The sequence below is a fragment of the Salvelinus fontinalis genome, chromosome 4, assembly GCF_029448725.1.
Source record: "Salvelinus fontinalis isolate EN_2023a chromosome 4, ASM2944872v1, whole genome shotgun sequence".
In the NCBI taxonomy this organism is placed as follows: domain Eukaryota; kingdom Metazoa; phylum Chordata; class Actinopteri; order Salmoniformes; family Salmonidae; genus Salvelinus; species Salvelinus fontinalis.
This window is the reverse complement of record NC_074668.1, coordinates 80,486,168-80,509,924: the sequence shown is the minus strand read 5'-3', so window position 1 is coordinate 80,509,924 and position 23,757 is coordinate 80,486,168. Positions and strand designations below refer to the sequence as shown.

The 23,757-nt window shown below is 40.9% G+C and overlaps 1 protein-coding gene and 1 pseudogene across 7 annotated transcripts; both read left to right on the top strand.

The window, feature by feature from the left end:
* Positions 1 to 441: 441 nt before the first annotated feature.
* On the top strand, positions 442 to 8,661 carry LOC129854499 (pro-cathepsin H-like; annotated as a pseudogene).
* A 192-nt stretch (positions 8,662 to 8,853) lies between these two features.
* On the top strand, positions 8,854 to 23,459 carry LOC129854498 (WD repeat-containing protein 76-like). Of its 7 annotated transcripts, none has more exons than XR_008759307.1 (17): positions 8,854 to 9,050; positions 12,264 to 12,404; positions 13,601 to 13,693; positions 13,799 to 13,857; positions 14,141 to 14,261; positions 14,452 to 14,553; positions 14,755 to 14,795; positions 14,961 to 15,117; positions 15,702 to 15,860; positions 16,009 to 16,124; positions 16,238 to 16,336; positions 16,569 to 16,721; positions 16,921 to 16,974; positions 17,250 to 17,358; positions 17,589 to 17,745; positions 22,737 to 22,777; positions 22,961 to 23,459. XR_008759307.1 is itself a non-coding variant. In XM_055921603.1 (16 exons), the coding sequence occupies exons 1-15, from the start codon at positions 8,919 to 8,921 to the stop codon at positions 17,730 to 17,732; spliced, it is 1,680 nt and encodes a 559-aa protein (XP_055777578.1). In that variant the 5' UTR covers positions 8,854 to 8,918; the 3' UTR covers positions 17,733 to 17,745; positions 22,737 to 23,459. The 7 variants fall into 7 exon arrangements, 5 of the variants coding, with proteins under 5 accessions (XP_055777578.1, XP_055777577.1, XP_055777582.1 ...); XR_008759306.1 differs by having other exon boundaries at positions 22,944 to 23,459; XM_055921603.1 differs by having other exon boundaries at positions 22,737 to 23,459.
* The last annotated feature ends 298 nt before the right edge of the window (positions 23,460 to 23,757 follow it).

Here is a 23,757-nt window from a genome sequence, read left to right as displayed (position 1 = left end):
AATAACACTGATAGTTTTTTTTCTCTCACACTTTTACAGAGTTAGTTTCATCAGCTGTTTAACAATATGATGCAAAATACAGGGGAAACTGAATTTTGAATGCACTGGGCCTTTAATAATTCTGTGATACTTGCAATTGTATTTTTATCTTCTCAGTAAGTGCACACTTTCTTGACTTTGATGTTAATTATTTTGATGTGGGGTGGGAAATTAGGCATATCATGGTGCTTACAAAAACTTTGATAACCGACCCTGCCACAAGGACACATGAATGAAATGGATAGGTTACTCAAGTCATGTGATGCATTGGTTGCGAAACACACGCGGAAGTATGGCGCTGTATACTGTTGCTTTTATTCTTGCATTTTTGCATTTAGCCAATTTAACACCCTTGTTTTTACCTGAAGGTAAGCATAACTCCCCTAATATGTTTGTTGTTGATATCCCGCATCCCCTTTGGACGCACACATCGACGTGTGGAGGAGGAACAAACTAAAAGTCAAGTGCAACAAGCCATGCAGTGCACTGCAGGTGAAAGCGGGTTTTGTGTGGACCGTTAACTTCACAAATGATGTTAGTGATCTTGATCTGGGCAGTTGACCAGACTGTATTTAATAAGCCTAATGAAAAAACAAAGATCATAATTAGGCTACCGAAATGAGTAGCCTCGCTTTAACCCGTCACTTTAACTATACATTCATGTACATACTACCTCAATTGGCCTGACCAACCAGTGCTCCTGCACATTGGCTAACCGGGCTATCTGCGTTGTGTCCCGCCACCCACCAACCCCTCTTATACGCTACGGCTACTCTGTTCATCATATATGCATCGTCACTTTAACCATATCTACCTGTACATACTACCTCAATCAGCCTGACTAACTGGTGTCTGTATGTAGCCTCGCTACTTTTATAGCCTCGCTACTGTATATAGCCTGTATTTTTACTGTTGTTTTATTTCTTTACTTACCTATTGTTTATATAATACCTTTTTTGCACTATTGGTTAGAGCCTGTAAGTAAGCATTTCACTGTAAGGTCTCAAAACCTGTTGTATTCGGCACACGTGACAAATAAACGTTGATTTGATTTATAGCGTATTACATTGCATAAGACATGCAGCAGTGAAACATGCTATAGCCTACAATGTTGCCATTGCACAAATAAGTGACCGTTTCAATGTGACCATCAAAATCATAGGTCTAACTGATCATGTTTGTGTTTTTATTCTTTTAAAAAATAAAGAGGAATATAATTTCAAACAATGGATGTTACAGGTATGTGAAACTGTAAAGGCTGCAATGTAAATCCATCACGTGTTATTTTTTAGGAAAGCAGATGACATACAGTAGCCTACATACCAGAGTTTATTTATTTATTTATTTTACCGTTATTTTACCAGGTAAGTTGACTGAGAACACGTTCTCATTTGCAGCAACGACCTGGGGAATAGTTACAGGGGAGAGGAGGGGGATGAATGAGCCAATTGTAAACTTAAAAAGTTACTGTACACACAGGCATCTTGTTCCTTCCTCTAAGAAATTAAAGCAGTAGGCCAAGACCTTCCTCAAATGTATTTGCTTGTCAGTATGAGGTTGTCATCTTTAGTTGACTGACTGCCTATACCTGTTTTTGTTATTACAGTATAATAAAGTCTATGTTCTGGAGGAGTACTACCATCGCCTGGACATCTTCACTGGGCATAAGAGGAGAATCGACTATCATAATGCAGGGAAGCACACATTCTCAAGTAGGCTATGCATTTACTTATTTTAAACTATTTGTCAATTTCTTCCTGTTTTCCCAGTCACAACTTAACTCCCAATGTATTCATAATATAGCTTTATATACGTACAAGTATGATATCTTACAACTCTTGTAACTTTCCTTTTCCCAGTGGGACTGAATCAGTTTTCTGACATGTTATAACTTTCCTTTTCCCAGTGGGACTGAATCAGTTTTCTGACATGTTGTAACTTTCCTTTTCCCAGTGGGACTGAATCAGTTTTCTGACATGAGCTTTGCAGAGTTTAGGAAGACTTTCCTCCTGACTGAACCTCAGGTACAGCTGTGAAATGTAATTACTAAAATGTGATCCTGTAGTTAACCTCAATTATAAGTCTACGAGCTTCCCTGATATAAGATAGCCTAATCAATAGTAACTGTTCTTACATTTATCTTCATCAGAACTGCTCTGCCACCAAAGGGAGTCACATCAGCAGCCATGGGCCATATCCTGGTTCTGTGGACTGGAGAGAGAAGGGAAACTATGTGTCACCTGTCAAATATCAGGTTCTACGTTTCCCTCAAAGGCTAAATATACTGAGTGTACAAAACATTAAGAACACCTTCCTAATATTGAGTTGCACCCCCCCCCCTTTTTTGCCCTCAGAACAGCCTCAATTCATCTGGGCATGGACTCTACAAGGTGTCAAAAGCATTCCATAGGGATGCTGGCCCATGTTGACTCCAATGCTTTCCACAGTTGTGTCAAGCTGGCTGGATGTCCTTTGGGTGGTGGACCATTCTTGATACACACGGGGAACTGTTGAGCGTGACACAAACTTCTCCTGGCACCAAATACCACACCCCGTTCAAAGGAACTTCAATCTTTTGTCTTGCCAATTCACCTTCCGAATGGCACACATACACAATCCATGTCTCAAGGCTTAAAAATCCATCTTTAACCTATCTCCTGCCCTTTATCTACACTGATTAAAGTGGATTTTACAAGGGATCAAAGTTTTGACCTGGATTCACCTGGTCAGTCTGTCATGGAAAGAGCAGGTGTTCATAATGTTTTGTACGCAGTGTATATTCACAACAACATGACCAAGTCATTTTCTGATGGATTGGCTGTTTGCGGGCGAGTGAAAAAGATAAAAGCAGCTATACATTTATGACTGTGCTGTGTTGATATCATGTTGAGTGAGTGTGCTAATGTTGTGTCCTAAGGGTCATTGTGGAAGCTGCTGGACCTTCTCCACTACCGGCTGTCTTGAGTCTGTTACGGCTATAGCTACTGGAAAACTCCCACTTCTGGTGAGAACTAGCCCTATTTCACTTGTATTTTCAACGGTGTCACACTATGTTTCACACTGTTTTTGGCAGTCAACCTACTATGTTCCCCTGTATGGTTTCGATGAAGCGGTACAATAGAAAGAAATGGGTTACTGCAGTTGAATTGGTTGTTGAATGGTTGTTGGTAATAGCCTTATCTGTGAGTTATCATTCTATATTTTCCAGTCTGAGCAGCAACTGGTGGACTGTGCTCAAGACTTCAACAATCACGGATGTATGGGGTTGGTAGCCTACAGTACCATCTTAAAATCACATGAGCTTATCACTCATGTCCTGCATGTGACTTCTATGCCTCCTGATACATACTGTAGCTATCTGTCTACAAACACATCATTCAGATAGTGTAATGTATTGGTTTCAGGGGACTCCCAAGCCAGGCGTTTGACTATGTTAGATACAACAACGGACTCATGCCCGAAGATGACTATCCTTACACGGGACATGTATGTATTTCTAAATCGTTCTTAGTGTAAAAAAGGAAAACGTTAATAACACAAGTAACAGTGTTATACTAGTATTTAATCCTTATGACTCACTTGTTTGGATTACTCACTATATACTTCTTTATCCCAATTACTTTTTTTAGGATGGCTCTTGCAATTTCAAGCCCGAGTTGGCAGCTGCCTTCGTGAAAGATGTTGTCAACATAACAAGTGTGAGAGACTAAAACTAAACATTTTACAACCTCTGCATCTGTCCTCAACATTGTTTTCTTGTTCAGCAATTGCTATGTTGTTCTGTCTTCCCCCCTATAACAGTATGACGAAAAGGGCATGGTTGATGCTGTGGCCAGACTGAACCCAGTCTTCCCCCCTATAACAGTATGATGAAAAGGGCATGGTTAATGCTGTGGCCAGACTGAACCCAGTCTTCCCTCCTATAACAGTATGACGAAAAGGGCATGGTTGATGCTGTGGCCAGACTGAACCCAGTCTTCCCCCCTATAACAGTATGACGAAAAGGGCATGGTTGATGCTGTGGCCAGACTGAACCCAGTCAGCTTTGGATATGAAGTGACTGATGATTTCCTCCACTACAAAGATGGTGTGTACAGCAGGTGAGAGTAAGCCCAGTACACTCTGTTGTTCCTTTTCACTCCCACTTGACAATAAATGTTGGGTGGCAGGATTAAAGAGCTTTGTGGGAATCGAATTGTGAACCTCCAAATCTTATCAAATAATGTGTGGAAGGTAGAAGACTGTACTTATGAGCCATACAATGTTCCAGTAGAAGACTTTCATGAGCTGTAAAGCTCCTTGCCGTTCACATAAGGTCTACAAACTGCACATTTGACCCTCTATTACAATGAATTAACATGTCCTCCATGTGTTTTATAAAGTATTCTTTGTTTGTACTAGCACTACGTGTAAGAACATTACAGACAATGTGAACCATGCTGTACTGGCAGTGGGATATGGTGAAAAGAATAGCACTCCATTTGGATCGTGAAAAACTCCTGGGGCACCAACTGGGGAATGGATGGGTAAATACATAAGAAATATTCAGTGCTGTTGAACTTCCTTTTTTTACTAATGATAACTATATAGATGCTTCATGAACACAGATCAGCTATTGAACACCCAGACATTGTAGGACACCTATACTGCAAGATAGCTGTCTGACTATCTCCTTTTAGGGTGAAATTATACTGAACAAAAGTATAAACACAACATGCAACAATTTCTATGTTTTTACTGAGTTACAGTTCATATTAGGAAATAAGTCAATTGAAATAAATTCATTAGGCCCTAATCTATGGATTTCACATGACTGGGCAGGGGTGCAGCCTTGGAGGGCATAGGTCACCCATTTGGCAGCCAGGCACACCCAGCCAATCATAATGTTACAGACAGATATACATTACATAGACATTATTGCAGCCAGCATGCCAATTGCACGCTCCCTCAAAACTATTACACTGAACAAAAATTCACATTTTAAAAAGTGGCCTTTTATTGTCCCCAGCACAAGGTGCACCTGTGTAATGATCATGCTGTTTAATCATCTTCTTGATATGCCACACCTGTCAGGTGGGTAGATTATCTTGGCAAAGGATAAATTCTTACTAACAGGGATGTAAACAAATTTGTGCACAGAATTTGAAAGAAATAAGCTTTTTGTGCATATGGAACATTTCTGTTTTTTTTTACTTCATCTAATGAAACATGGGACCAACACTTTACATGATGCATTTATTTATTTATTGTTATTATTTATTTTTTTACCCCTTTTTCTCACGGATTTCATGGTATCCAATTGGTAGTTAGTCTTATCTCATCACTGCAACTCCCGTACGGACTCGGGAGAGGCGAAGGTTGAGAGCCTTGAGAACCCAACCAAGCCGCACTGCTTCTTGACACAATGCCCACTTAACCCGGAAGCCAGCTGCACCAATGTGTCGGAGGAAACACCATACACCTGGCGACCGTGTCAGCGTGCACTGCTCCCAGGCCCGCCACAGGAGTCGCTAGTGCGCGATGGGACAAGGACATCCCTGCCGGCCAAACCCTTCCCTAACCCGGAGGACGCTGGGCCAACTGTATGCCGCCCCATGGGTCTCCCGTTCGCTGCCGGCTGCGACAGAGCCTGGACTCGAACCCAGAATCTCTAGATCTCTAGATGCGTTTGTATTTTTGCTCAGTGTAATAGTTTTGAGGGAGCGTGCAATTGGCATGCTGACTGCAGGAATGTCCACCAGAGCTGTTGCCAGAGAATTGAATGTTCTTTTCGCTACCATAAACCGCCTCCAACATTGTTTTAGAGAATTTGGCAGAACTTCCAACCTGCCACACAACTGCAGACCACGTGTATGGTGTTGTGTGGGCGGTTTGCTGATGTCAACGTGAACAGAGTGCCCCATGGTGGGGGTGGGGTTATGGTATGGGCAGGCATAAGCTACGGACAACAAATACAATTGAATTTTATCGATGGTAATTTGAATGCACAGAAATACCGTGACGAGATCCTGAGGCCCATTCATCCGCCGCCATCAACTCATGTTTCAGCATGATAATGCATGACCCCATGTCGCAGGGATCGGTACACAATTCCTGGAAAATGTCCCATGGCCTGCATACTCACCAGACATGTCACCAATTGAGCATGTTTGGGATGCTCTGGATCGACATGTATGACAGCGTGTTCCAGTTCCCACCAATATCCAGCAACTTCACACAGCCATTGTAGAGGAGTGGGACAATATTCCACAGGACACAATCAACAGCCTGATCAACTCTATTCGAATGAGATCTGTCGCGCTGCATGACGCAAATGTTGGTCACACCAGATACCAGATTTCTGATCCACACCCCTATTTTTTTTTTTGGTATCTGTGACCTAGAGATGTATATCTGTATTACCAGTCATGTGAAGTCCATAGATTAGGGCCTAATGAATTTATTTAAAGTTGATTGATTTCCTTATATAAATCTTTGAACATTTTGTATGTTGTGTTTATATTTGTTTGGTATAGCTTACAGAATATATCTTGTTTTGTATTTCCTCCTCAGATATTTCCTAATAGAACGAGGGAGAAACATGTGTGGACTGGCAGCCTGCTCCTCTTATCCTCTCCCCCCAGTGTGATGTAACGGGAACTCAGAAGAGAAGAAGAGAAGGCCACAGTCAGAGTCTTCAGCTACAGTATGAGAACTCAGGAAAAACAGGATACATTTTCTCATTCAGAGGACAGGAGTGGGCATCTCTGTGTTATTTGCATGGACATGTTTTTAAGAACTGTAGTTATACTGTTACAATGTGAGTTTTACATTTTATTTTAAATTAATTATAACTGGATCGTATTATGAAGGTTTGTACTGTATATGGTATGTGGCTGGTCATGGTTAGTTAGTAGGCAATGACTGGGTAGTGAGAGTCTTTGAATCGTGTGCTTATGTAGCAACATATTGCTCTGGTTTTGAGTGTGTAAGAGATCCTAGTTAGTACTGTAGTTGCCTACTGTCACAAAAGCATCACCAATATTTTAGCTTCTCTTGATTTGACATTTTGGTTAGTGTTATTTTCTTTAGAGGTTTGTACTAGGCATATTTAGTGTATTTTAGACTGATGCTGCTGAGGGTTACTTTTTTTGCATGTAGTTTTGTGGTTTTGTAAAAAAATATATATATATATACAGTACCAGTCAAAAGTTTGGACACACCTTCTCATTTCTTTATTTGTAGTATTTTATACATTGTAGAATAATAGTGAAGACAAACTATGAAATAACACATATGGAATAATATAGTAACCAAAAAAAGTGTTAAACAAATCAAAATATATTTTAGATTCTTCAAAGTAGCAACCCTTTGCCTTGATAACAGCTTTGCACACTCTTGGCATTCTCTCAACCAGCTTCATGAGGTAATCATCTGGAATGCTTTTCCAACAGTCTTGAAGAAGTTCCCACATATGCAGATTTCATGTTGGGTGCTTTTTCTTCACTCTGGCCCAACTCATCCAAAACCATCTCAATTGGGTTGAGTTTGGGTGATTGTGGAGGCCAGGTCATCTGATGCAGCACTCCATCACTCTACTTATTGGTCAAATAGCCCTTACACAGCCTGGAGGTGTGTTTTGGGTCATTGTCCTGTTGAAAAACAAATTCCCACTAAGCGCAAACCAGATGGGATGGCGTATCGCTGCAGAATACTGTGGTAGCCTTGCTGGTTAAGTGTGCATTGAATTCTAAATAAATCACAGACAGTGCCACCAGAAAAGCACCCCTACACGATCACACGTCATTCACCATGCTTCACAGTGGGAACCACACATGGGGAGATCATCCATTCACCTACTCTGCGTCTTACAAAGACACGGCGGTTGGAACCAAAAAAATCTCAAATTTGGACTTCTCAGACCAAAGGACAGATTTCCACCAGTCTAATGTCCATTGCTTGTGTTTCTTGGCCCAAGCAAGTCTCTTCTTATTGATGTACTTTAGTAGTGTTTCTTTGCAGCAATTCGACCATGAAGGCCTGATTCACTCAGTCTCCTCTGAACAGTTGATGTTGAGATGTGTCTGTTACTTGAACTCTGTGAAGCATTTATTTGGGCTGCAATCTGAGGTGCAGTTAATTGCCGATTTCTGAGGCTGGTAACTAATGAACTTATCCTCTGCAGCAGAAGTAACTCTGGGTCTTCCTTTCCTGTGGCAGTCCTCATGAGAGCCAGTTTCATCATAGTGCTTGATGGTTTTTGCAACTGCACTTTCAGGGTTGACTGACCTTCATGTTTTAAAGTAATGATGGACTGTTATTTCACTTTGCTTATTTGAGCTGTTCTTGCCATAATATGGACATGGTCTTTTACAAAATAGGGCTATCTTCTGTATACCTTGTCACAACACAACTGATTGGCTAAAATGCATTAAGAAGGAAAGAAATTCCACAAATTAACTTTTAAAAAGGCATACCTGTTAATTGAAATGCATTGCAAGTGACTACCTTATGAAGCTGGTTGAGAGAATGCCAAGAGTGTGCAAAGGGTGGCTACTTTGAAGAATCTCAAATATAAAATATATTTTGATTTGTTTAAACACTATTTTGGTTACTACATGATTCCATGTGTTATATATATATATATATATATATATATATATATATATTCCTAAGAGCTGTACCCCCAAAGCCATTGGCACACGAAAAGCAAAATTATATTGATCCCTGGTTCATTTTTTATAAACAAATGTGCCCCAAGCGATGTCTGCTCTGTTATAAAAAAGATAATAACCAATCAGCTGCTGTGAATTATCTTGCACAACAAAGGGGAGGAGTTTGTTACAACACACCATGGTGGCGGGAAAGGGGTTTTCTGTGGTGCAGGATACATCAACCAAATGATTCAAGAAAACACACACAGCTGTTCGGACGTAGCTTGCAAGCTAAGTATCTGCGACTCGGTTTGCCTGATGGTTTCGGAAGAACCAAATCTTCCCAACGCGTTTGTGAAATTGTACTACATATTGCAGGTAAGATTAAGGACCATCGCTTAGAACTATCCATATACAACTACCCATGAAATATTGCTAGTGAGTCACAAGTTATGTTTCCGTTAACTTGTCCGGTGATATTTTTTGTTGTCAACATTTAGAGTTCGTGTAGAAAATAGATGCGACAATTGCCTGCTAGGGTGTCGACTAAAACAGCTGGACGTAATGACGTCACGTCTGTCGAATAAAAATGTAGTTTTTGAAGCGTTTCCATTATCCATTTAGGCAAATTGCGCAGACAGCCTGTATGCCCTCCCATCTATCTGTTTCATGTCCTAGGTAGCCAGTGGTGGAAAAAGTACTCAATTGTCATACTTGAGTAAAAGCAAAGATACCTTCATAGAAAATGACCCAAGTGAAAGTATTTGGTTTTAAATATACTGTAATGAATCAGGCAGGGAGCAGGTCTCGAACCCTCGACCTCCTAGCCCGAGGTCCGGCGCGCTATCGACTGTGCCGCAAAAGCATGCTCAAGCGGCAGAGTCGATTTCCGCGCTTATAAACACAGGGTCGTTACAATACGTAAGTGTCAAAAGTAAATGTAATTGCTAAGATGTACTTAAGTATAAATAGTAAATGTATAAATGTATACTTCAACCTTTATTGACGGATACCCAAGGGCACACTCACACAATTTACAAACGTAGCATTTGTGTTTAGTGAGTCTGCCAGACCAGAGTGGATGACCTGGGATGTTCACTTGATAAGTGTGTGAATTGGACAATTTTCCTGTCAAAATGTAACGAGTACTTTTGGGTGCCAGGGAAAATGTATGGAGTAAAAAGTATATTTTTTCTTTAGGAATGTAGTTAAGTAAAAGTTGCCAAAAATACAAGTAGTAAAGTACAGATACCCCAAACTACTTTAAATGTATTTTTACACAACTGCAGGTAGCCCGCAAAAACCAGCATGGATAGAATGCAATAATTGACTAATATTTGCCATATTCTAATACATCTCTTGTGCCAACGTATCGCCATAGTCCGCGCCATGGTGAAACTTGCACTCATGTAGATCTGAAAGAATTGGATGGTAAAACTTGCCAGCCAAGCAGAAAAGCAAGGCGAATCAATTCAGCCATTCTTGAAAGTCAGGAAAAACACCGCTTCCATCAGATCTGTTGCAATAAAGAAAGTTTGACAGATTAAAAATCCACCCCAGTCCAACGGATAAAAATGTAATGTTTAGAAAATGTCTCCCATCTTACGTTTCCATTACACATTTTTTGGTTGCGACATATTACTTTTGTCAAATACCTAGGTCAATGTTAACCCTACTTAGCTACTGATATAGCGCCTATTGATGATAGTAGTATCTTCGGACAGGGGGTGTTTTGTTAAGAGCCCCAACATTTGCTCTAAACATTAACTCATCGCTTGCGGTACGATTTTGAAAACACAAGGAACGTATATTTCATATCGGCAAGGAAAAAAATAATAATATAAAAGTTCAATTACAACACACCTTCAAAGGGTTAGTGTGTTCCCACACAGCCATGTCTCCGTGTTACATCACTTATTTATGGAAGACATAGGTGGCCACCTGTGCTAATTAACTATCTAGTGTTCGGTGAACACCTGTGTTTAAGCTTAACTGGGGAGGACGTGTAGTTTGTCAACTAGAGGCACACAGCTTGTGGATCTGTTCCAAACTGCTACAGTAAGGTGTGTATTTTTCTTGAAAGACGCTTTCTCGCTTCACGAAAGGTAAGGGGCATATCAGCATATGTTCTGAAATCCGTTTTAGGCGAAGATTATTGAAGTTTCTAAACATTAAAACGTAACATCAGAATTGTAGTTCGGATGTAGCCAACAGTGGGCGAATGTAACGGCTGTAAACACTACACACAGAGAAGGGTTTGCAAGAACTAATATATAGCTAGCTATCTATTGCACACCCTTCTCAGTATGTTTTCAGCGGTTACATTCGAAGATATCGTTAAGTATATCTTACCCCATTCATAGACGCTAACGTTAGTTAGTGACAAGCAATCCTAACTTAATTGTACAATCATTGGGTTAGTTATGCATGGACTGGTGCCCTGGGTGGGTGGAGATCAATTAAATGGTAGGTTGCAATGACTGTAATGTACTAAAACGAGACCTAGGACCAGTATGCGTTGTCTTATCAAACTTCTCTCATCAACAGACATCTAGAAGCAGCTGACTAGCGCCAAAGATGATCTATACCTGACTATTTGGGTTTCCACTAGATGGCACTGTCAGAATTGGCAATATCGTAAAAATGTATGAAAATAATTATTCACTTTTTGTTAATTTAAGGTTAGCATTGCTGCTAATGTTAGGTTTAAAATAAGATTTTAGAGGTCATCTTTTAGCACGAAAAACCATCTACCTGCCACACTCAATTTGTAACAGAAATGAGGTTTTGCCTTTGGTGGTTCATCGATGTCATGTGCGCAGCGACCGTAGCTAGTTCGTTAGCTATGCTAGCCAGTGCAGTTAGCTATGCTAGCCAGTGCAGTTAGCCAGTAACTCAGTATTTGTTTACTTCATTTCACATAATTTGTTTTTGGACGTAAACTGTTGAGATCGATAAGAAATAGTACTTCCGTAGCCGAATATCTTATTCATATGTGTTTTGTTTTTAAGCATTAAATGACCTGAAATTATGGTGAATTGACCTTTATGACGTTGTGGCTGTAGTAACTACTGACGACCGTCTATTCGCCCATCCGTGGTTTCCACTAGCTTATTTAGCCACGAAGTTAGATTCCAGTTAGATTCCACAGCCACAGTCAAAATTTACTACAAAAATGTGCTTTCGGTCATTATTTTAAGGTAAGGTATGAGGTTAGCAGTCCATGATTAAGGTTAGGTTTAAAATCACATTTTAATAAGATAAATTGTAGAAATGGGCGGATATTATAATTGTGTGGTTATAGAAGCTAGTGATGCCCCATCTTCGTCTCTGCTAGCGCTCATGCTATATATGTTTCCGGGTTCTGAGGTTACTTTTAATGCAGTCGCATTTACTGTAGTATTGTAAATTACCCGCCCATGTGCACCTGAAGTTTCCTTGGGCACCTAACTAGCATTCTTCCCCGGACCTCCAGCATTGTCGGGGCTAGCTAGCTATCTAGCTGAAGATAACGCTGTGCTATCTTTATGATCAATTATAAACCTGTTTAAGTCATTACCAAATTGAAATGCATCCCAACATAAATTGCAGGAAATGAAGCCAACGAACACCGAGAATGGTGTCCCTGTACTCCATTCAGCAAAAGAGGGGTGCAAACCCAAGAAATTCACCCCAGATGAGGTACTGGTACCAAATCCCAGCTTCAAAGAAAATCAAGGAATGAAAAGAAAGGTACCTGTGTCCGTCCACCCATATGATGACCACTGATCCACGATGCAACTCCAAAGTGCAAGTTCAATGAATGTGTGCAAGTTCAATGAATGTATGCATGCATGATTGTTTGTCTCAATTGTGTGTTTAATGGGCTATAACTGGGCAATGCTAGTACTTTACAATTAAATGCAATTTGTCTCAGAGAAAAGCATTTCCTTTGAAAGTGGAAGGAAGAATTGAAAAAGTCAAAGAGAAGGAAGACAAGGATGTAAGTGTTCATTACACACAGTATTTAGGCCAAATAACCTAGGAGTCATGTTTCATTAGCCACGAAACGGAAGAGAACTGATTGGATAATATTGAAACAGGGAGAGACTACCTCAAGTTGTCCAATAAAAAAGGCTTGTTTTTCTTTTCCGTTGCGAAACGTTTGCTATGGCGTATGTGTAGAGGACATGAGTCGGTCATGGTTACTCAAGGTCACGTGATGGGTAGCCCCTGCCTGCGACTTCAAAATCTATTTCAGCCTTCAGGCCAATGGGGGATTTCCTCTTGGTCAAAAGGCTCTTTTCCCCAACGTGGGATCTGTCGTGGGGCAGGAGATCAAAGGGGGTGACTGTAGCGGACTTGCGTCGGTCATGGTTGCTCATGGTCACGTGATGGGTAGCCCCACCTTCAAAATCAGTCGGTGCTAGTGCCAATAGAGAATTTCCTCTTGGTCTAATGGTCAAGATGTTGGTTTCTCCCGCGGTAGACCCAGGTTCATATGTTACATGTGGACTAATGCAGAGGTTTTCAAACATCTCCTCGGTGACCCCCAGGTATTCCACGTGTTTGAACTATTCCTGGGCTAGCACACACGGTTCAACTTGTCAACAAATGATCAAGCCTATGGTCATGTTCCCCTGCTCAGACGCTGCATGCATCAACCAATGGTTGTGTGCCAAATCATCGACTGCCGTCGGACACCAGATAGCTATAACAACGTATTCTGTGGTTAGCTGATATGTAAAATACAGATCCAGGCGTTGTTGCATACATCATCAACATCTGAGCAGAGGACACGACCCTTGTTTAGGCGATCAGGTGAGCTAGTTCAGGGCTGTAACAATAGTGTGAAACGTCTGTGGGTCCAAGAGGAGACATTTGAAAACTGCACGAATGAATACAGTCCTGTTGGTGATCTCACTTTACTCTTTGTTTTCACATTGCAGATACAACCTGGAAGTCTATCGAAATATGAATTGGAACGGTTGGAAAATATCAGACAAAACCAAGTGTTCCTGTCCTCCATAAAACTGCTTGAGGTTAGTTTGTTGAAGAACAGAGTTTAAATGGTATCTACTTATGCATATTTTACTGAACTCCTTGTGTGGTGAAATTAATAACATATATTATTATTTCCTCAATAGGCCAAGCAGGATTTGAAACCAGAAAAAACACAGAGAGGTCTCAAGAAACAGAAACTAAAGTAATGACAGATTCAATATTTGTACCAATGACTGAAAATATTTACTTCAATGTTTCCTGTGTACTGTGAATGTACTTACATTGGTCAGTCGAATTTGGTCTCTGTACAAAGTGAAGGAGCTTCCGTTATACGTACTTAATCCCTTTAGGACATAAAGCCAATATGAGCTTCTGTAAATTATGGCATACAGAATGTATTTATTATGGTCAGCTTGGATAGAGAATGTCAGTGTGACTCGTTTCTGTTTCTAACACAATGTAACTAATGTCTTGGCTCACTACAGTAAGGTAGCCTGGACAGAGATACTGCCTCCTCGCACCAAGTCCTTGAGAATCCAGAAGAAGGAAGCAGAGCGACTCCCCCTGCCCCCGGAACCACACAGGATTTATTATGAAGCTGAACGAGTAAGTGACTGACCAATAGCAAAATGCGACGTGAGTAACTGACCAATAGGATATGCTCTTATTTTAAGAAATTGTACTTCACTACACAGAAAAACCTACTTTTCACATTTGTTCCATTTTAATCTTGAAACGCTACTTTATTTCTCATGATAATGGTTTGTTTGTTTATGTTGACGTGTATTTACTAAAGATTGAACGTGCCAGGAAGCCAGAGGGTCCCATTAGTATGGAGCCAATCAACATGGAGGAGGATAGTTCACTGCCACCTGAGCTTCTCAAGCTGTGGACAGAGGTTGCACATTTGTTCACCATGACCTACTTTTCTCTAGCACGGTCCCAGATCTGTTTGTGCGATCTTGCCAACTCATTTGGCATGAAAATGACCATAACATTTGGCAAGACCGCACAAACAGATCTGGGACCAGGCTAACTCTTCAGTCCTATGTTCAGCATAACTGTTTGCAGCTTTAAAAAACAAAAAAATATTCCACAGGATTTAATCAAAGAAGAAAAGGAGGAGTTGGGTCTGGGAGAGTGAGTTTCATTTTGAATGTTAAGGAATTTGGCCTTTTTTCTTAACGTTCTGTGACAAATATATATATTTGTATTATTTGATGGACATCCTGTATTAATTTGAATGGTAAGATGTGTAAAACCCTAACCTGTGCCAGGCTGACATTACATTGGATATGTTTCCAGGTACCGTAGTACTCTGAAGAGCATGGAGCTGAGTGAGATTGGAGGAGTAGTTAAGGTGGTGAAGAGTCGTATCTGCTCTGTTGCCTTCCATCCGTGTAGCAGTCGTCTGCTCATGGCTGCTGGGGACAAGTTGGGTGGAGTGGGGCTGTGGAACCTCGTGAGTACACACACACACACACACACACAGTGAAGCTGGATGCCGTAGAGTTCATGTGTGACTGGGCTTATTTGTTTTTTGTTGATCTTTCAGGAGTCTGGTATGGGTGATGTCGTGCTGCAGTTTTGTTGTTTCCTCAGGACTCTTGCTGTGTTCAAAACAACTGGAAACTCAGAAAAATAAAAGGTCAAATCATGACATCAGTGATCTCCAGGTCGGAGCTCTAGAAAGAGGCCCGAGTTTGATGACCGTTCAAATCAACAACAACAAAAATCAGTTGGAGCTAGTTTTTATTTATTCCCCCGGGTTCCCAGTTGTTTTGAATGCGCTGAAGTCTGAGATTTCCGAGTTCCCAGTTGTTGTGGATACGACAATGGCATGCTGCTGTTTGTTTCCTCAGGACTCTGATATGGGGGATGAGGGCGTGCTGCTGTTTGTTTCCTCAGGACTCTGATATGGGGGATGAGGGCATGCTGCTGTTTGTTTCCTCAGGACTCTGATATGGGGGATGAGGGCCTGCTGCTGTTTGTTTCCTCAGGACTCTGATATGGGGGATGAGGGCGTGCTGCTGTTTGTTTCCTCAGGACTCTGATATGGGGGATGAGGGCGTGCTGCTGTTTGAGCCACACGTCCGGCCGGTGGCCTGCATGGCGTTCTCCAGGTCACATCCTACAGACCTGTTGACCCTCAGCTACGACGGGACGCTACGGAGCACAGACGTGGAGAAAGCCGTTTTTGATGAGGTACCATGCAAAATACAGTGATGATAATATATGGCATTTAGCAAACTGTTTTTTCCAAGCAACATAAAATGGAATTGAACCTCACATATCAGACTTTAGATTCCCTGTTTGGTCTTTGTTACGTTATCTCTGTCCTTTCTCCAATTAGGTGTATCGGATCAAGGATGGCTTGAGAACCTTTGACTTCCTTTCACATGACTGTTCGACGCTGGTCACCGGGGACTGGTACGGAGACGTTGCCATTGTTGACAGGCGGACTCCAGGGTAAAGTAACATCGTTTTGATTTTCTCTCTGTACAAGGACTGGCCATTGTGTTATAAGTCAAAAGCTTATTGCTAATGCCTTATTAATGTTGGTCTGTCTGGTTTTTACTCAGAACCTCTCATGAGTCCCTCCATAGCCTGGATACCAAGACGGTTCGCTGTGTTCACGTCCACCCTGTTCAGAAGCAGTACATCATGGTGGCTGAGAACAGGTACAACATGGGAATCAGTGCTATGATGTGCAATATGTCAGCCAATCAGGTCGACCCATGTCATTATGGCAAGCAATCTCTACAAGCCTTGCGACAATCCTATGGTTTAATAAGTTGATTTATGCATTTTGTCAAGTTTACAAAATTATTACTTATAGTATATTCGTATTAAGGAAATCCATTGATCTTTTATGTTGCAAAAACTGATATTGATGTTTTGATTTTTCTCTAGTATTGTGAGCATTTACGATGCTCGATGTTTGAAGGCATCGTGGAGCGAGCCAGTCTCCCAGCTCTATGGTCACTCAAAGAGCATCTCAAGTGCCTACTTCTCTCCTGGCACTGGCAACAGAGTAGTGACCACCTGCCTAGACAACAACATCAGGTGAGTCTGCATGCCACAGTAAGATGTTAGCGCATTCAAATATGTAAAGAGATAAAAAAAACATTTTTTAAATGACAATGAAGTTCAAATAAATAATTTGCTTATTTGCTACGATAAGTGTTTTAAAAGTTGCACTAAGCTTATTGTCCAATACTTGAAACCTGAAATGTTTAGCAATTAAATTGACTTTGTTTTTCAGGATTTACGACACCTCGGAACTGACCTCCAGAGCTCCTCTACTGACCTCCATCCAGTAAATTCATTATACTATCACATTTAGAAAGCAAAACTGACCAGGTCTCTTTTGAGAAATAGTGTTTTATCTCTCCTGGCTAAATAATGGTGAAATAGAAAAACATTGGAAAGATCCCTCAACCGCTGTTTGCATGGGTTTACTCTCCAATGCCGCTGTTATTTCTACTATGTGTGCTTTATACCAATAGACATCAGCCAGCAAACCCAGGAGTCTTTGTAGTAGTGTCTTTGTGTAATGCTGATGAATCCATTTCCTTTGTCCCTCCTTTGCAGACAGAACTTGTACACAGGGAGCTGGCTGTCCCAGCTGAAGGCGATGTGGGACCCCAAGAGAGACGACTGCTTCGTTGTGGGCAGCATGCAGCAGCCTCGCAGAGTCCAGGTATAAGCACTCCTTTGTTTCCACGTCTATCATCGAACCTCAACAACAATAAGTAAGATCTGAGGTCGTGTTACTATTCCCCTAACAGAATGTGTAATGGCAGTGTACAAGTTATGGATTATGTGGCTATGCATGGTATGGGTAACGTTTCATATATTTTGTATACAGGGGCACTGTGTCCAAGACAATTTTCTCCTCTGGGATAATAAAGTATATCCTTTTCTATCCAGGTTTTCCATGAGAGTGGGCAGCTCCAGCACTCCTTCCAGGACCCAGAGATGACCACCGTGCTCTCAGTCACAGCCTTCCACCCCACCAGGAACGCTCTACTGGGGGGTAACGCCAATGGACGGCTGTACGTCTTCACCGACTGAGAGCAGGAGGCCTGTATGTGTTCACTGCCTGAGAGGAGAAACCTGGGCCATTGTTCACAAGACATCTCAGAGTAAGAGTCCTGATCTAGGATCAGGTACCCTCCCTCTTATTCATTATGATCTGGAAGGCTCAACTGATCGTAGATCAGCACTCCTACTCTAAAATGTTTCATGTTACGGGCCCAGAACACGTGCTTAGAATAGACCAAAATAAGTTGTTTGGTTGTGTTTTATGTTTTTCTCCAGGCTGCCTTTGCTATTGTTGCACATTGTTTTCTATCAAATTGTTGATCTTTTGTTAGTTTAAATAAAGTTATATATTTAGCTGAAGTTGTGCTTTTCATGTAGGTTAGCTCTTTCATTGGCTGTATTGTACCTGCAGTGAATTTTGTGATTGGTAGTTTTTATTTGAAAGAAAACCATCAGAGTTCAGTGGCTACAGCCCTACAATCAATAAAATCATGGCTAAATACCAGTGTGTTGAAAATGTGTCCCATATCATGCAATTCACTCTCTCTTCTGTGCCTAGGCTAATTATTTTCTGCAGTTTTTCCTCAACACCAAAAATAACATTCCAATGTAACCCAACTCGGATGTAGGCCTACCTTAGAAGTAAGCTATGTTATTAGACTAGTAGGTTTCTGTGTTACGGTTCAGACTTAGTGAAAAGTGTTGTGTATGTTAGGCTGTGGAGGTAATTTCAGAAATTGTTTTCAAATTGATAAAGCAATAATCTTTGTTACTAGTATGACCACCCTACCTTCAATTATTGGGCTTAAATTACTGTAATTATGTATTCTGTACTGGCTAATTTGCATTTTAATTACATTTGTACTTTGATTTGAATTATCTTTGTTCTACATCAGCCCTGAAAATGTCACACCAATTGAGCACCATCTTTAGATATTTGATGAAACTTGTTGAATTTAAGAATGAAGATGGGTGATTTGGTGCCGTTGTTGACTGAGTTACATTGACCTGTCCGTGACCTTTTTAACCTTTCCGATCACAATGAGATCTCAGCAATGGTAAGGCCTATCCTCGTGAAATATAGTGTTGTTCCTGAGAAGAGTCTAAAATTTTATTTAAAATGGTCTGAGAAGAACAATGCATTGGCAGGGCAATTCAAGCAAATACAATATGCAGTGATAAGGGACCATTTGAAATTGACTAGGGTGGAGTGGTCCAAAATAGGGGAGAGTTGTAAAACTACTTGGGGGGAGGGGTATGTTAAAAAAAAAAAATAATAATTGCCACAGGGAAGGTTAGTTTATTTTTTTATTTATATACACTATCGGTCAAAAGTTTTAGAACGCCTACTCATTCAAGGGTGTTTATTTTTACTATTTTCTACATTGTAGCATAATAGTGAATACAACTATGAAATAACATGGAATCATGTAGAAACCAAAAAATGTGTTAAACAAATCAAAATATATTTAACATTTTGAGATTCTTCAAAGTAGCCACCCTTTGCCTTGACAGCTTTGCACACTCTTGGCATTCTCTCAACCAGCTTCACCTGGAATGCTTTTCCAACATTCTTGAAGGAGTTCCCACATATGCTGAGCACTTGTTGGCTGCTTTTCCTTCACACTGCAGTCCAATTCATCCCAAACCATCTCCATTGGGTTGAGGTTGGGTGATTGTGAAGGCCAGGTCATCTGATGCAGCACTTCATCACTCTCCTTGGTAAAATAGCCCTTACACAGTCTGAAGTTGCATTGGGTTATTGTCCTGTTGAAAAACAAATGATAGTCCCACTAAGCATAATCCAGATGGGATGGCGAATCGCTGCAGAATGCTTTACGGTGGGAACCACACATGCGGAGATCATCCGTTCACCCACACCTTGTCTCATAGCAGTTGGAACCAAAAATCTCCCATTTGGACTGCAGACCAAAGGACAGATTTCCACCGGTCTAATATCCATTGCTCGTGTTTCTTGGCCCAAGCAAGTCTCTTATTATTGGTGTCCTTTAGTAGTGGTTTCTTTGCAGCAATTTGACAATGAAAGCCAGATTCACAGTCTCCTCTGAACAGTTGATGTTGAGATGTGTCTGTTACTTGAACTCTGTGAAGCATTTATTTGGGCTGCAATTTCTGAGGCTGGTAACTCTAATGAATGTATCTTCTGCAGCAGAGGTAAATCTGGGTCTTCCTTTCCTGTGGCGGTCCTTATGAGAGCCAGTTTCATCATAGCGCATGATGGTTTTTGCAAATCCACTTGAAGAAACTTTCAAAGTTCTTGAAATTTCCGTATTGACTGACCTTCATATCTTAAAGTAATGATGGGCTGTCGTTTGTCTTTGCTTATTTGAGCTGTTCTTGCCATAATATGGACTTGGTCTTTTACCAAATAGCGATAGGGTTCTGTATACTATGTTCTACATTGTCACAACACAACTGATTGGCTCAAACACATTAAGATGGAAAACAATAACACAAATTAACTTTTAAGAAGGCACACCTGTTAATTTAAATGCATTCCAGGTGACTACCTCATGAAGCTGGTTGAGAGAATGCCAAGTGTGTGCAAAGCTGTCATCAAGGTAAAGGGTGTTTTTTTGATGAATCTCAAATATAAAATATATTTGTATTTGTTAAACACTTTTTTTGGTTACTACATGATTCCATGTGTGTTATTTCAAAGTTTTGATGTCTTCACTATTATTCTACAATGTAGAAAATAGGAAAAATAAAGAAAAACCCTTAGAATGAGGACGTGTTCTAAAACTTTTGACTGGTAGTGTGAATTTATTTATATATTCACAGTGCGTTCAGGAAAGTATTCAGACCCCTTGACCTTTTCCAAATTTTGTTAGGTTACAGTCATATTCTAAAATGTATCTACATCGTTTTTTCCCCTCATCAATCTACACACAATACCCCATAATTACAAAGCAAAAACCGGATTCTTCAAAAAACATTTTTACATAAGTATTCAGATCCTTTACTCAGTACCTTGAAGCACCTTTGGCAGCGATTACTGGTTCGAGTCGTCTTGGGTATGACGCTACAAGCTTGGCACACCTGTATTTGGGGAGTTTCTCCCATTCTTCTCTGCAGATCTTCTCAAGCTATGTCAGGTATGATAGGGAGCGTTGCTGTACAGCTATTTTCAGGTCTCTCCAGAGATGTTCAATCGGGTTTAAGTCTGGGGTCTGGCTGGGCCAGTGAAGGACATTCTGGGCCACTTCGCCCCAGTTTGAGGTCCTGAGTGCTCTGGAGCAGGTTTTCATCAAGAATCTCTCTGTACTTTGTTCCGTTCATCTTTGCCTCGATTCTGACTAGTCTCCCAGTCCCTGCCGCTGAAAAACATCCCCATAGCATGATGCTGCCACCACCATGCTTCACCGTAGGGATGGTGCCAGGTTTCCTCCAGTCGTGATGCTTGGCATTCAGGCCAAATAGTTAAATCTTGGTTTCATCAGACCAGAGAATCTTGTTTCTGATGATTTGAGAGTCTTTAGGTGCCTTTTGGCAAACTCCAAGTGGGTTGTCATGTGCCTTTTACTGAGGAGTGACTTCCGTCTGGTCACAACCATAAAGGCCTGAGTGGTGGAGTGCTGCAGAGCTGGTTGTCCGTCTGGAAGTTTCTCCCATCTCCACAGAGGAACTCTGAAGCTCTGTCAGAGTGATAATTGAGTTCTTGGTCACCTCCCTGACCAATGCCCCTCTCCTCTGATTGCTCAGTTTGGCCGCATGGCCAGCTCTAGGAACAGTCTTGATGGTTCCAAACTTCTTCAATTTAAGCATGATGGAGGCCACTGTGTTCTTGGGAACATTCAATGCTGCAGAGAAATTTTGGTACCCTTCCCCAGATCTGTGCCTTGACACAATCCTGTCTCTGAGCTCTACGGACAATTCCGTCGACCTTATTGCTTAGTTTTTGTTCTGACATGCACTGTCAACTGTGGGACCTTATATAGACAGGTGTGTGTGTGCTTTTCCAAATCATGTCCAATCAATTGAATTTACCACAGGTAGATCAAGTTGTAGAAACATCTCAAGGATGATCAATGGAAACAGGATGCACCTGAGCTCAATTTCGAGTTTCATAGCAAAGGGTCTGAATACTTATGTGAAAAAGGTATTTCTGTTTTTTATTTTTAATACATTTGCAACATTTTCTAAAAACCTGTTTTTGCTTTGTCTTTATATGCAGATAAAGGGGGGGGGGGATAATTTTAATACATTTGCAATAAAATATTGTTTTCATACATTTTTATTTTTACCTAGATGTCATTTCGACCACACCTTGTCATTTCCATCACAACCCATATTTTGAGGTAAATGAGTATATTATGCATAATTTACATAGATATGGAAATCATATGGTTGTTATCATAATCTCACAAAAAGGTTGGAAGGAAATATATAATTTTTCATGATAAATAAATGTTTTCAGCTGTCACCAAGGCGATTGGCTACTTTCATAAATTATTGTGCATTACCGCCACTGACCTTTGTTCGTCTTTCAGTCACCCACGTGGGTATAATCAATGAAGAGATGGCACGTGGGTATCTGCTTCTACAAACCAATGAGGAGAGGCAGGACTTGCAGCGCGATCTGCGTCAGAAATATAACTGACTTCTATTTTAGCCCTTGGCAACTCAGACACTCGTTGGCGTGCGCAAGCAGTGTGGGTGCAATAATTGAATAACATAGATTTCTAAATTTATTTTGCAACGCTCGCGCACGCGACACAAGCGGTATAGTCAGTCTGTAAGTTGTGTAAGTCAGCCCATACAGCTGTTTACTTGTGCATTGCTGACTCTACCATCAAGACATTACTTTACAAACACAACCCAAGATACTACATACACTTGAAAGGGTCTTGGCTTATAATCATTTCAGCTTAAAAGTACCATTTAGTTAGAGTCTGATGGTAGGTAGCACATTTATTCATCATCATGAGCAAATCTTCTACTGTATGTTCAGAGCTGTTCACAGTTCACTCTTCTCACTGATCATTTACTGTTATTTATTCTATTCCACAGGATTCAATCGAAGAAGAAAAGGAGGAGTTGGATCTGAAAGAGTGAGTTTATTGCTTGCCATATTTGCACTTTTGCTTTTCATTATGGAGGTTAGGCATTTGGCCTTTTTCTAATTTTCTGTGACAAACTATGTTATTGTATTAGTATTTAATGGACATCCTGTATTGATTTGAATGTATAGATGTGTAAAACCCTAACCTGTGCCAGGCTGACATTACGTCCAGGTACCGTAGTACTCTGAAGAGCATGGAGTTGAGTGAGATTGGAGGAGTAGCTAAGGTGGTGAAGAGTCGTATCTTCTCTGTTGCCTTCCACCCGTGTAGCAGTCATCTGTTCGTGGCTGCTGGGGACAAGTTGGGTGGAGTTGGGCTGTGGAACTTTGTGCCTACTCTCTCAGTATCTCACGCAGCCACACAGCTTTGTTTTTGTGAATTTCCAGGACTTTTTGGAGAGTAAAAATGTGTTCTTATTCAAAATCCTAACTTTAACCTTAACCCGAAACCTTGTCAGGACATTCTGGTGACCTATCAGAACATTGTGGTCCTGATCCAGGCTGTATCACATTCGCCTATGATTGAGAGTCCCATAGGGTGGCGCATATTTTGCCCAGCGTCGTCCGGGTTTCACCGGGGTAGGCTGTCATTGGTTGTTTTTTTATGTTGTATGTTTTATCTGCAAGACACTTTTACTATTGTTTTGTAAGTAAATAAAGTTATAGCTGAAGTTGCACTTTTCATGTAGTTTATTATTTGTCATTACGGAGGCTGAGGCAGACAAGTCATGTTATTATAATGTTGCCTAATGAGAGCCATAGAAAACCCCCTAGTGAAGATCTAGTGCCAGTGTTTCACCTCTAGATGGCAGTGTTGTAATACATTCACAACAACTACACTGACGTCATACTAGCGCCGGTTAAGGAAAGGGGGATGATACCTAGTCAGTTGTACAACTGAATGCCACAGCATTCTGCAGCGATACGCCATCCCATCTGGTTTGTGCTTAGTGGGACTATCATTTGTTT

What these genes read in the sequence shown, in the direction of transcription:
- LOC129854498 (XM_055921603.1), top strand. Translation starts at nt 8,919, where the DNA reads ATGATTCAAGAAAACACACACAGCTGTTCGGACGTAGCTTGCAAGCTA. An exon ending in TGCCTAGACAACAACATCAG is followed by an intron (nt 16,722 to 16,920) that starts GTGAGTCTGCAT and finishes TTTGTTTTTCAG; the next exon opens with GATTTACGACACCTCGGAAC. An exon ending in CCTCTACTGACCTCCATCCA is followed by an intron (nt 16,975 to 17,249) that starts GTAAATTCATTA and finishes CCTCCTTTGCAG; the next exon opens with ACAGAACTTGTACACAGGGA.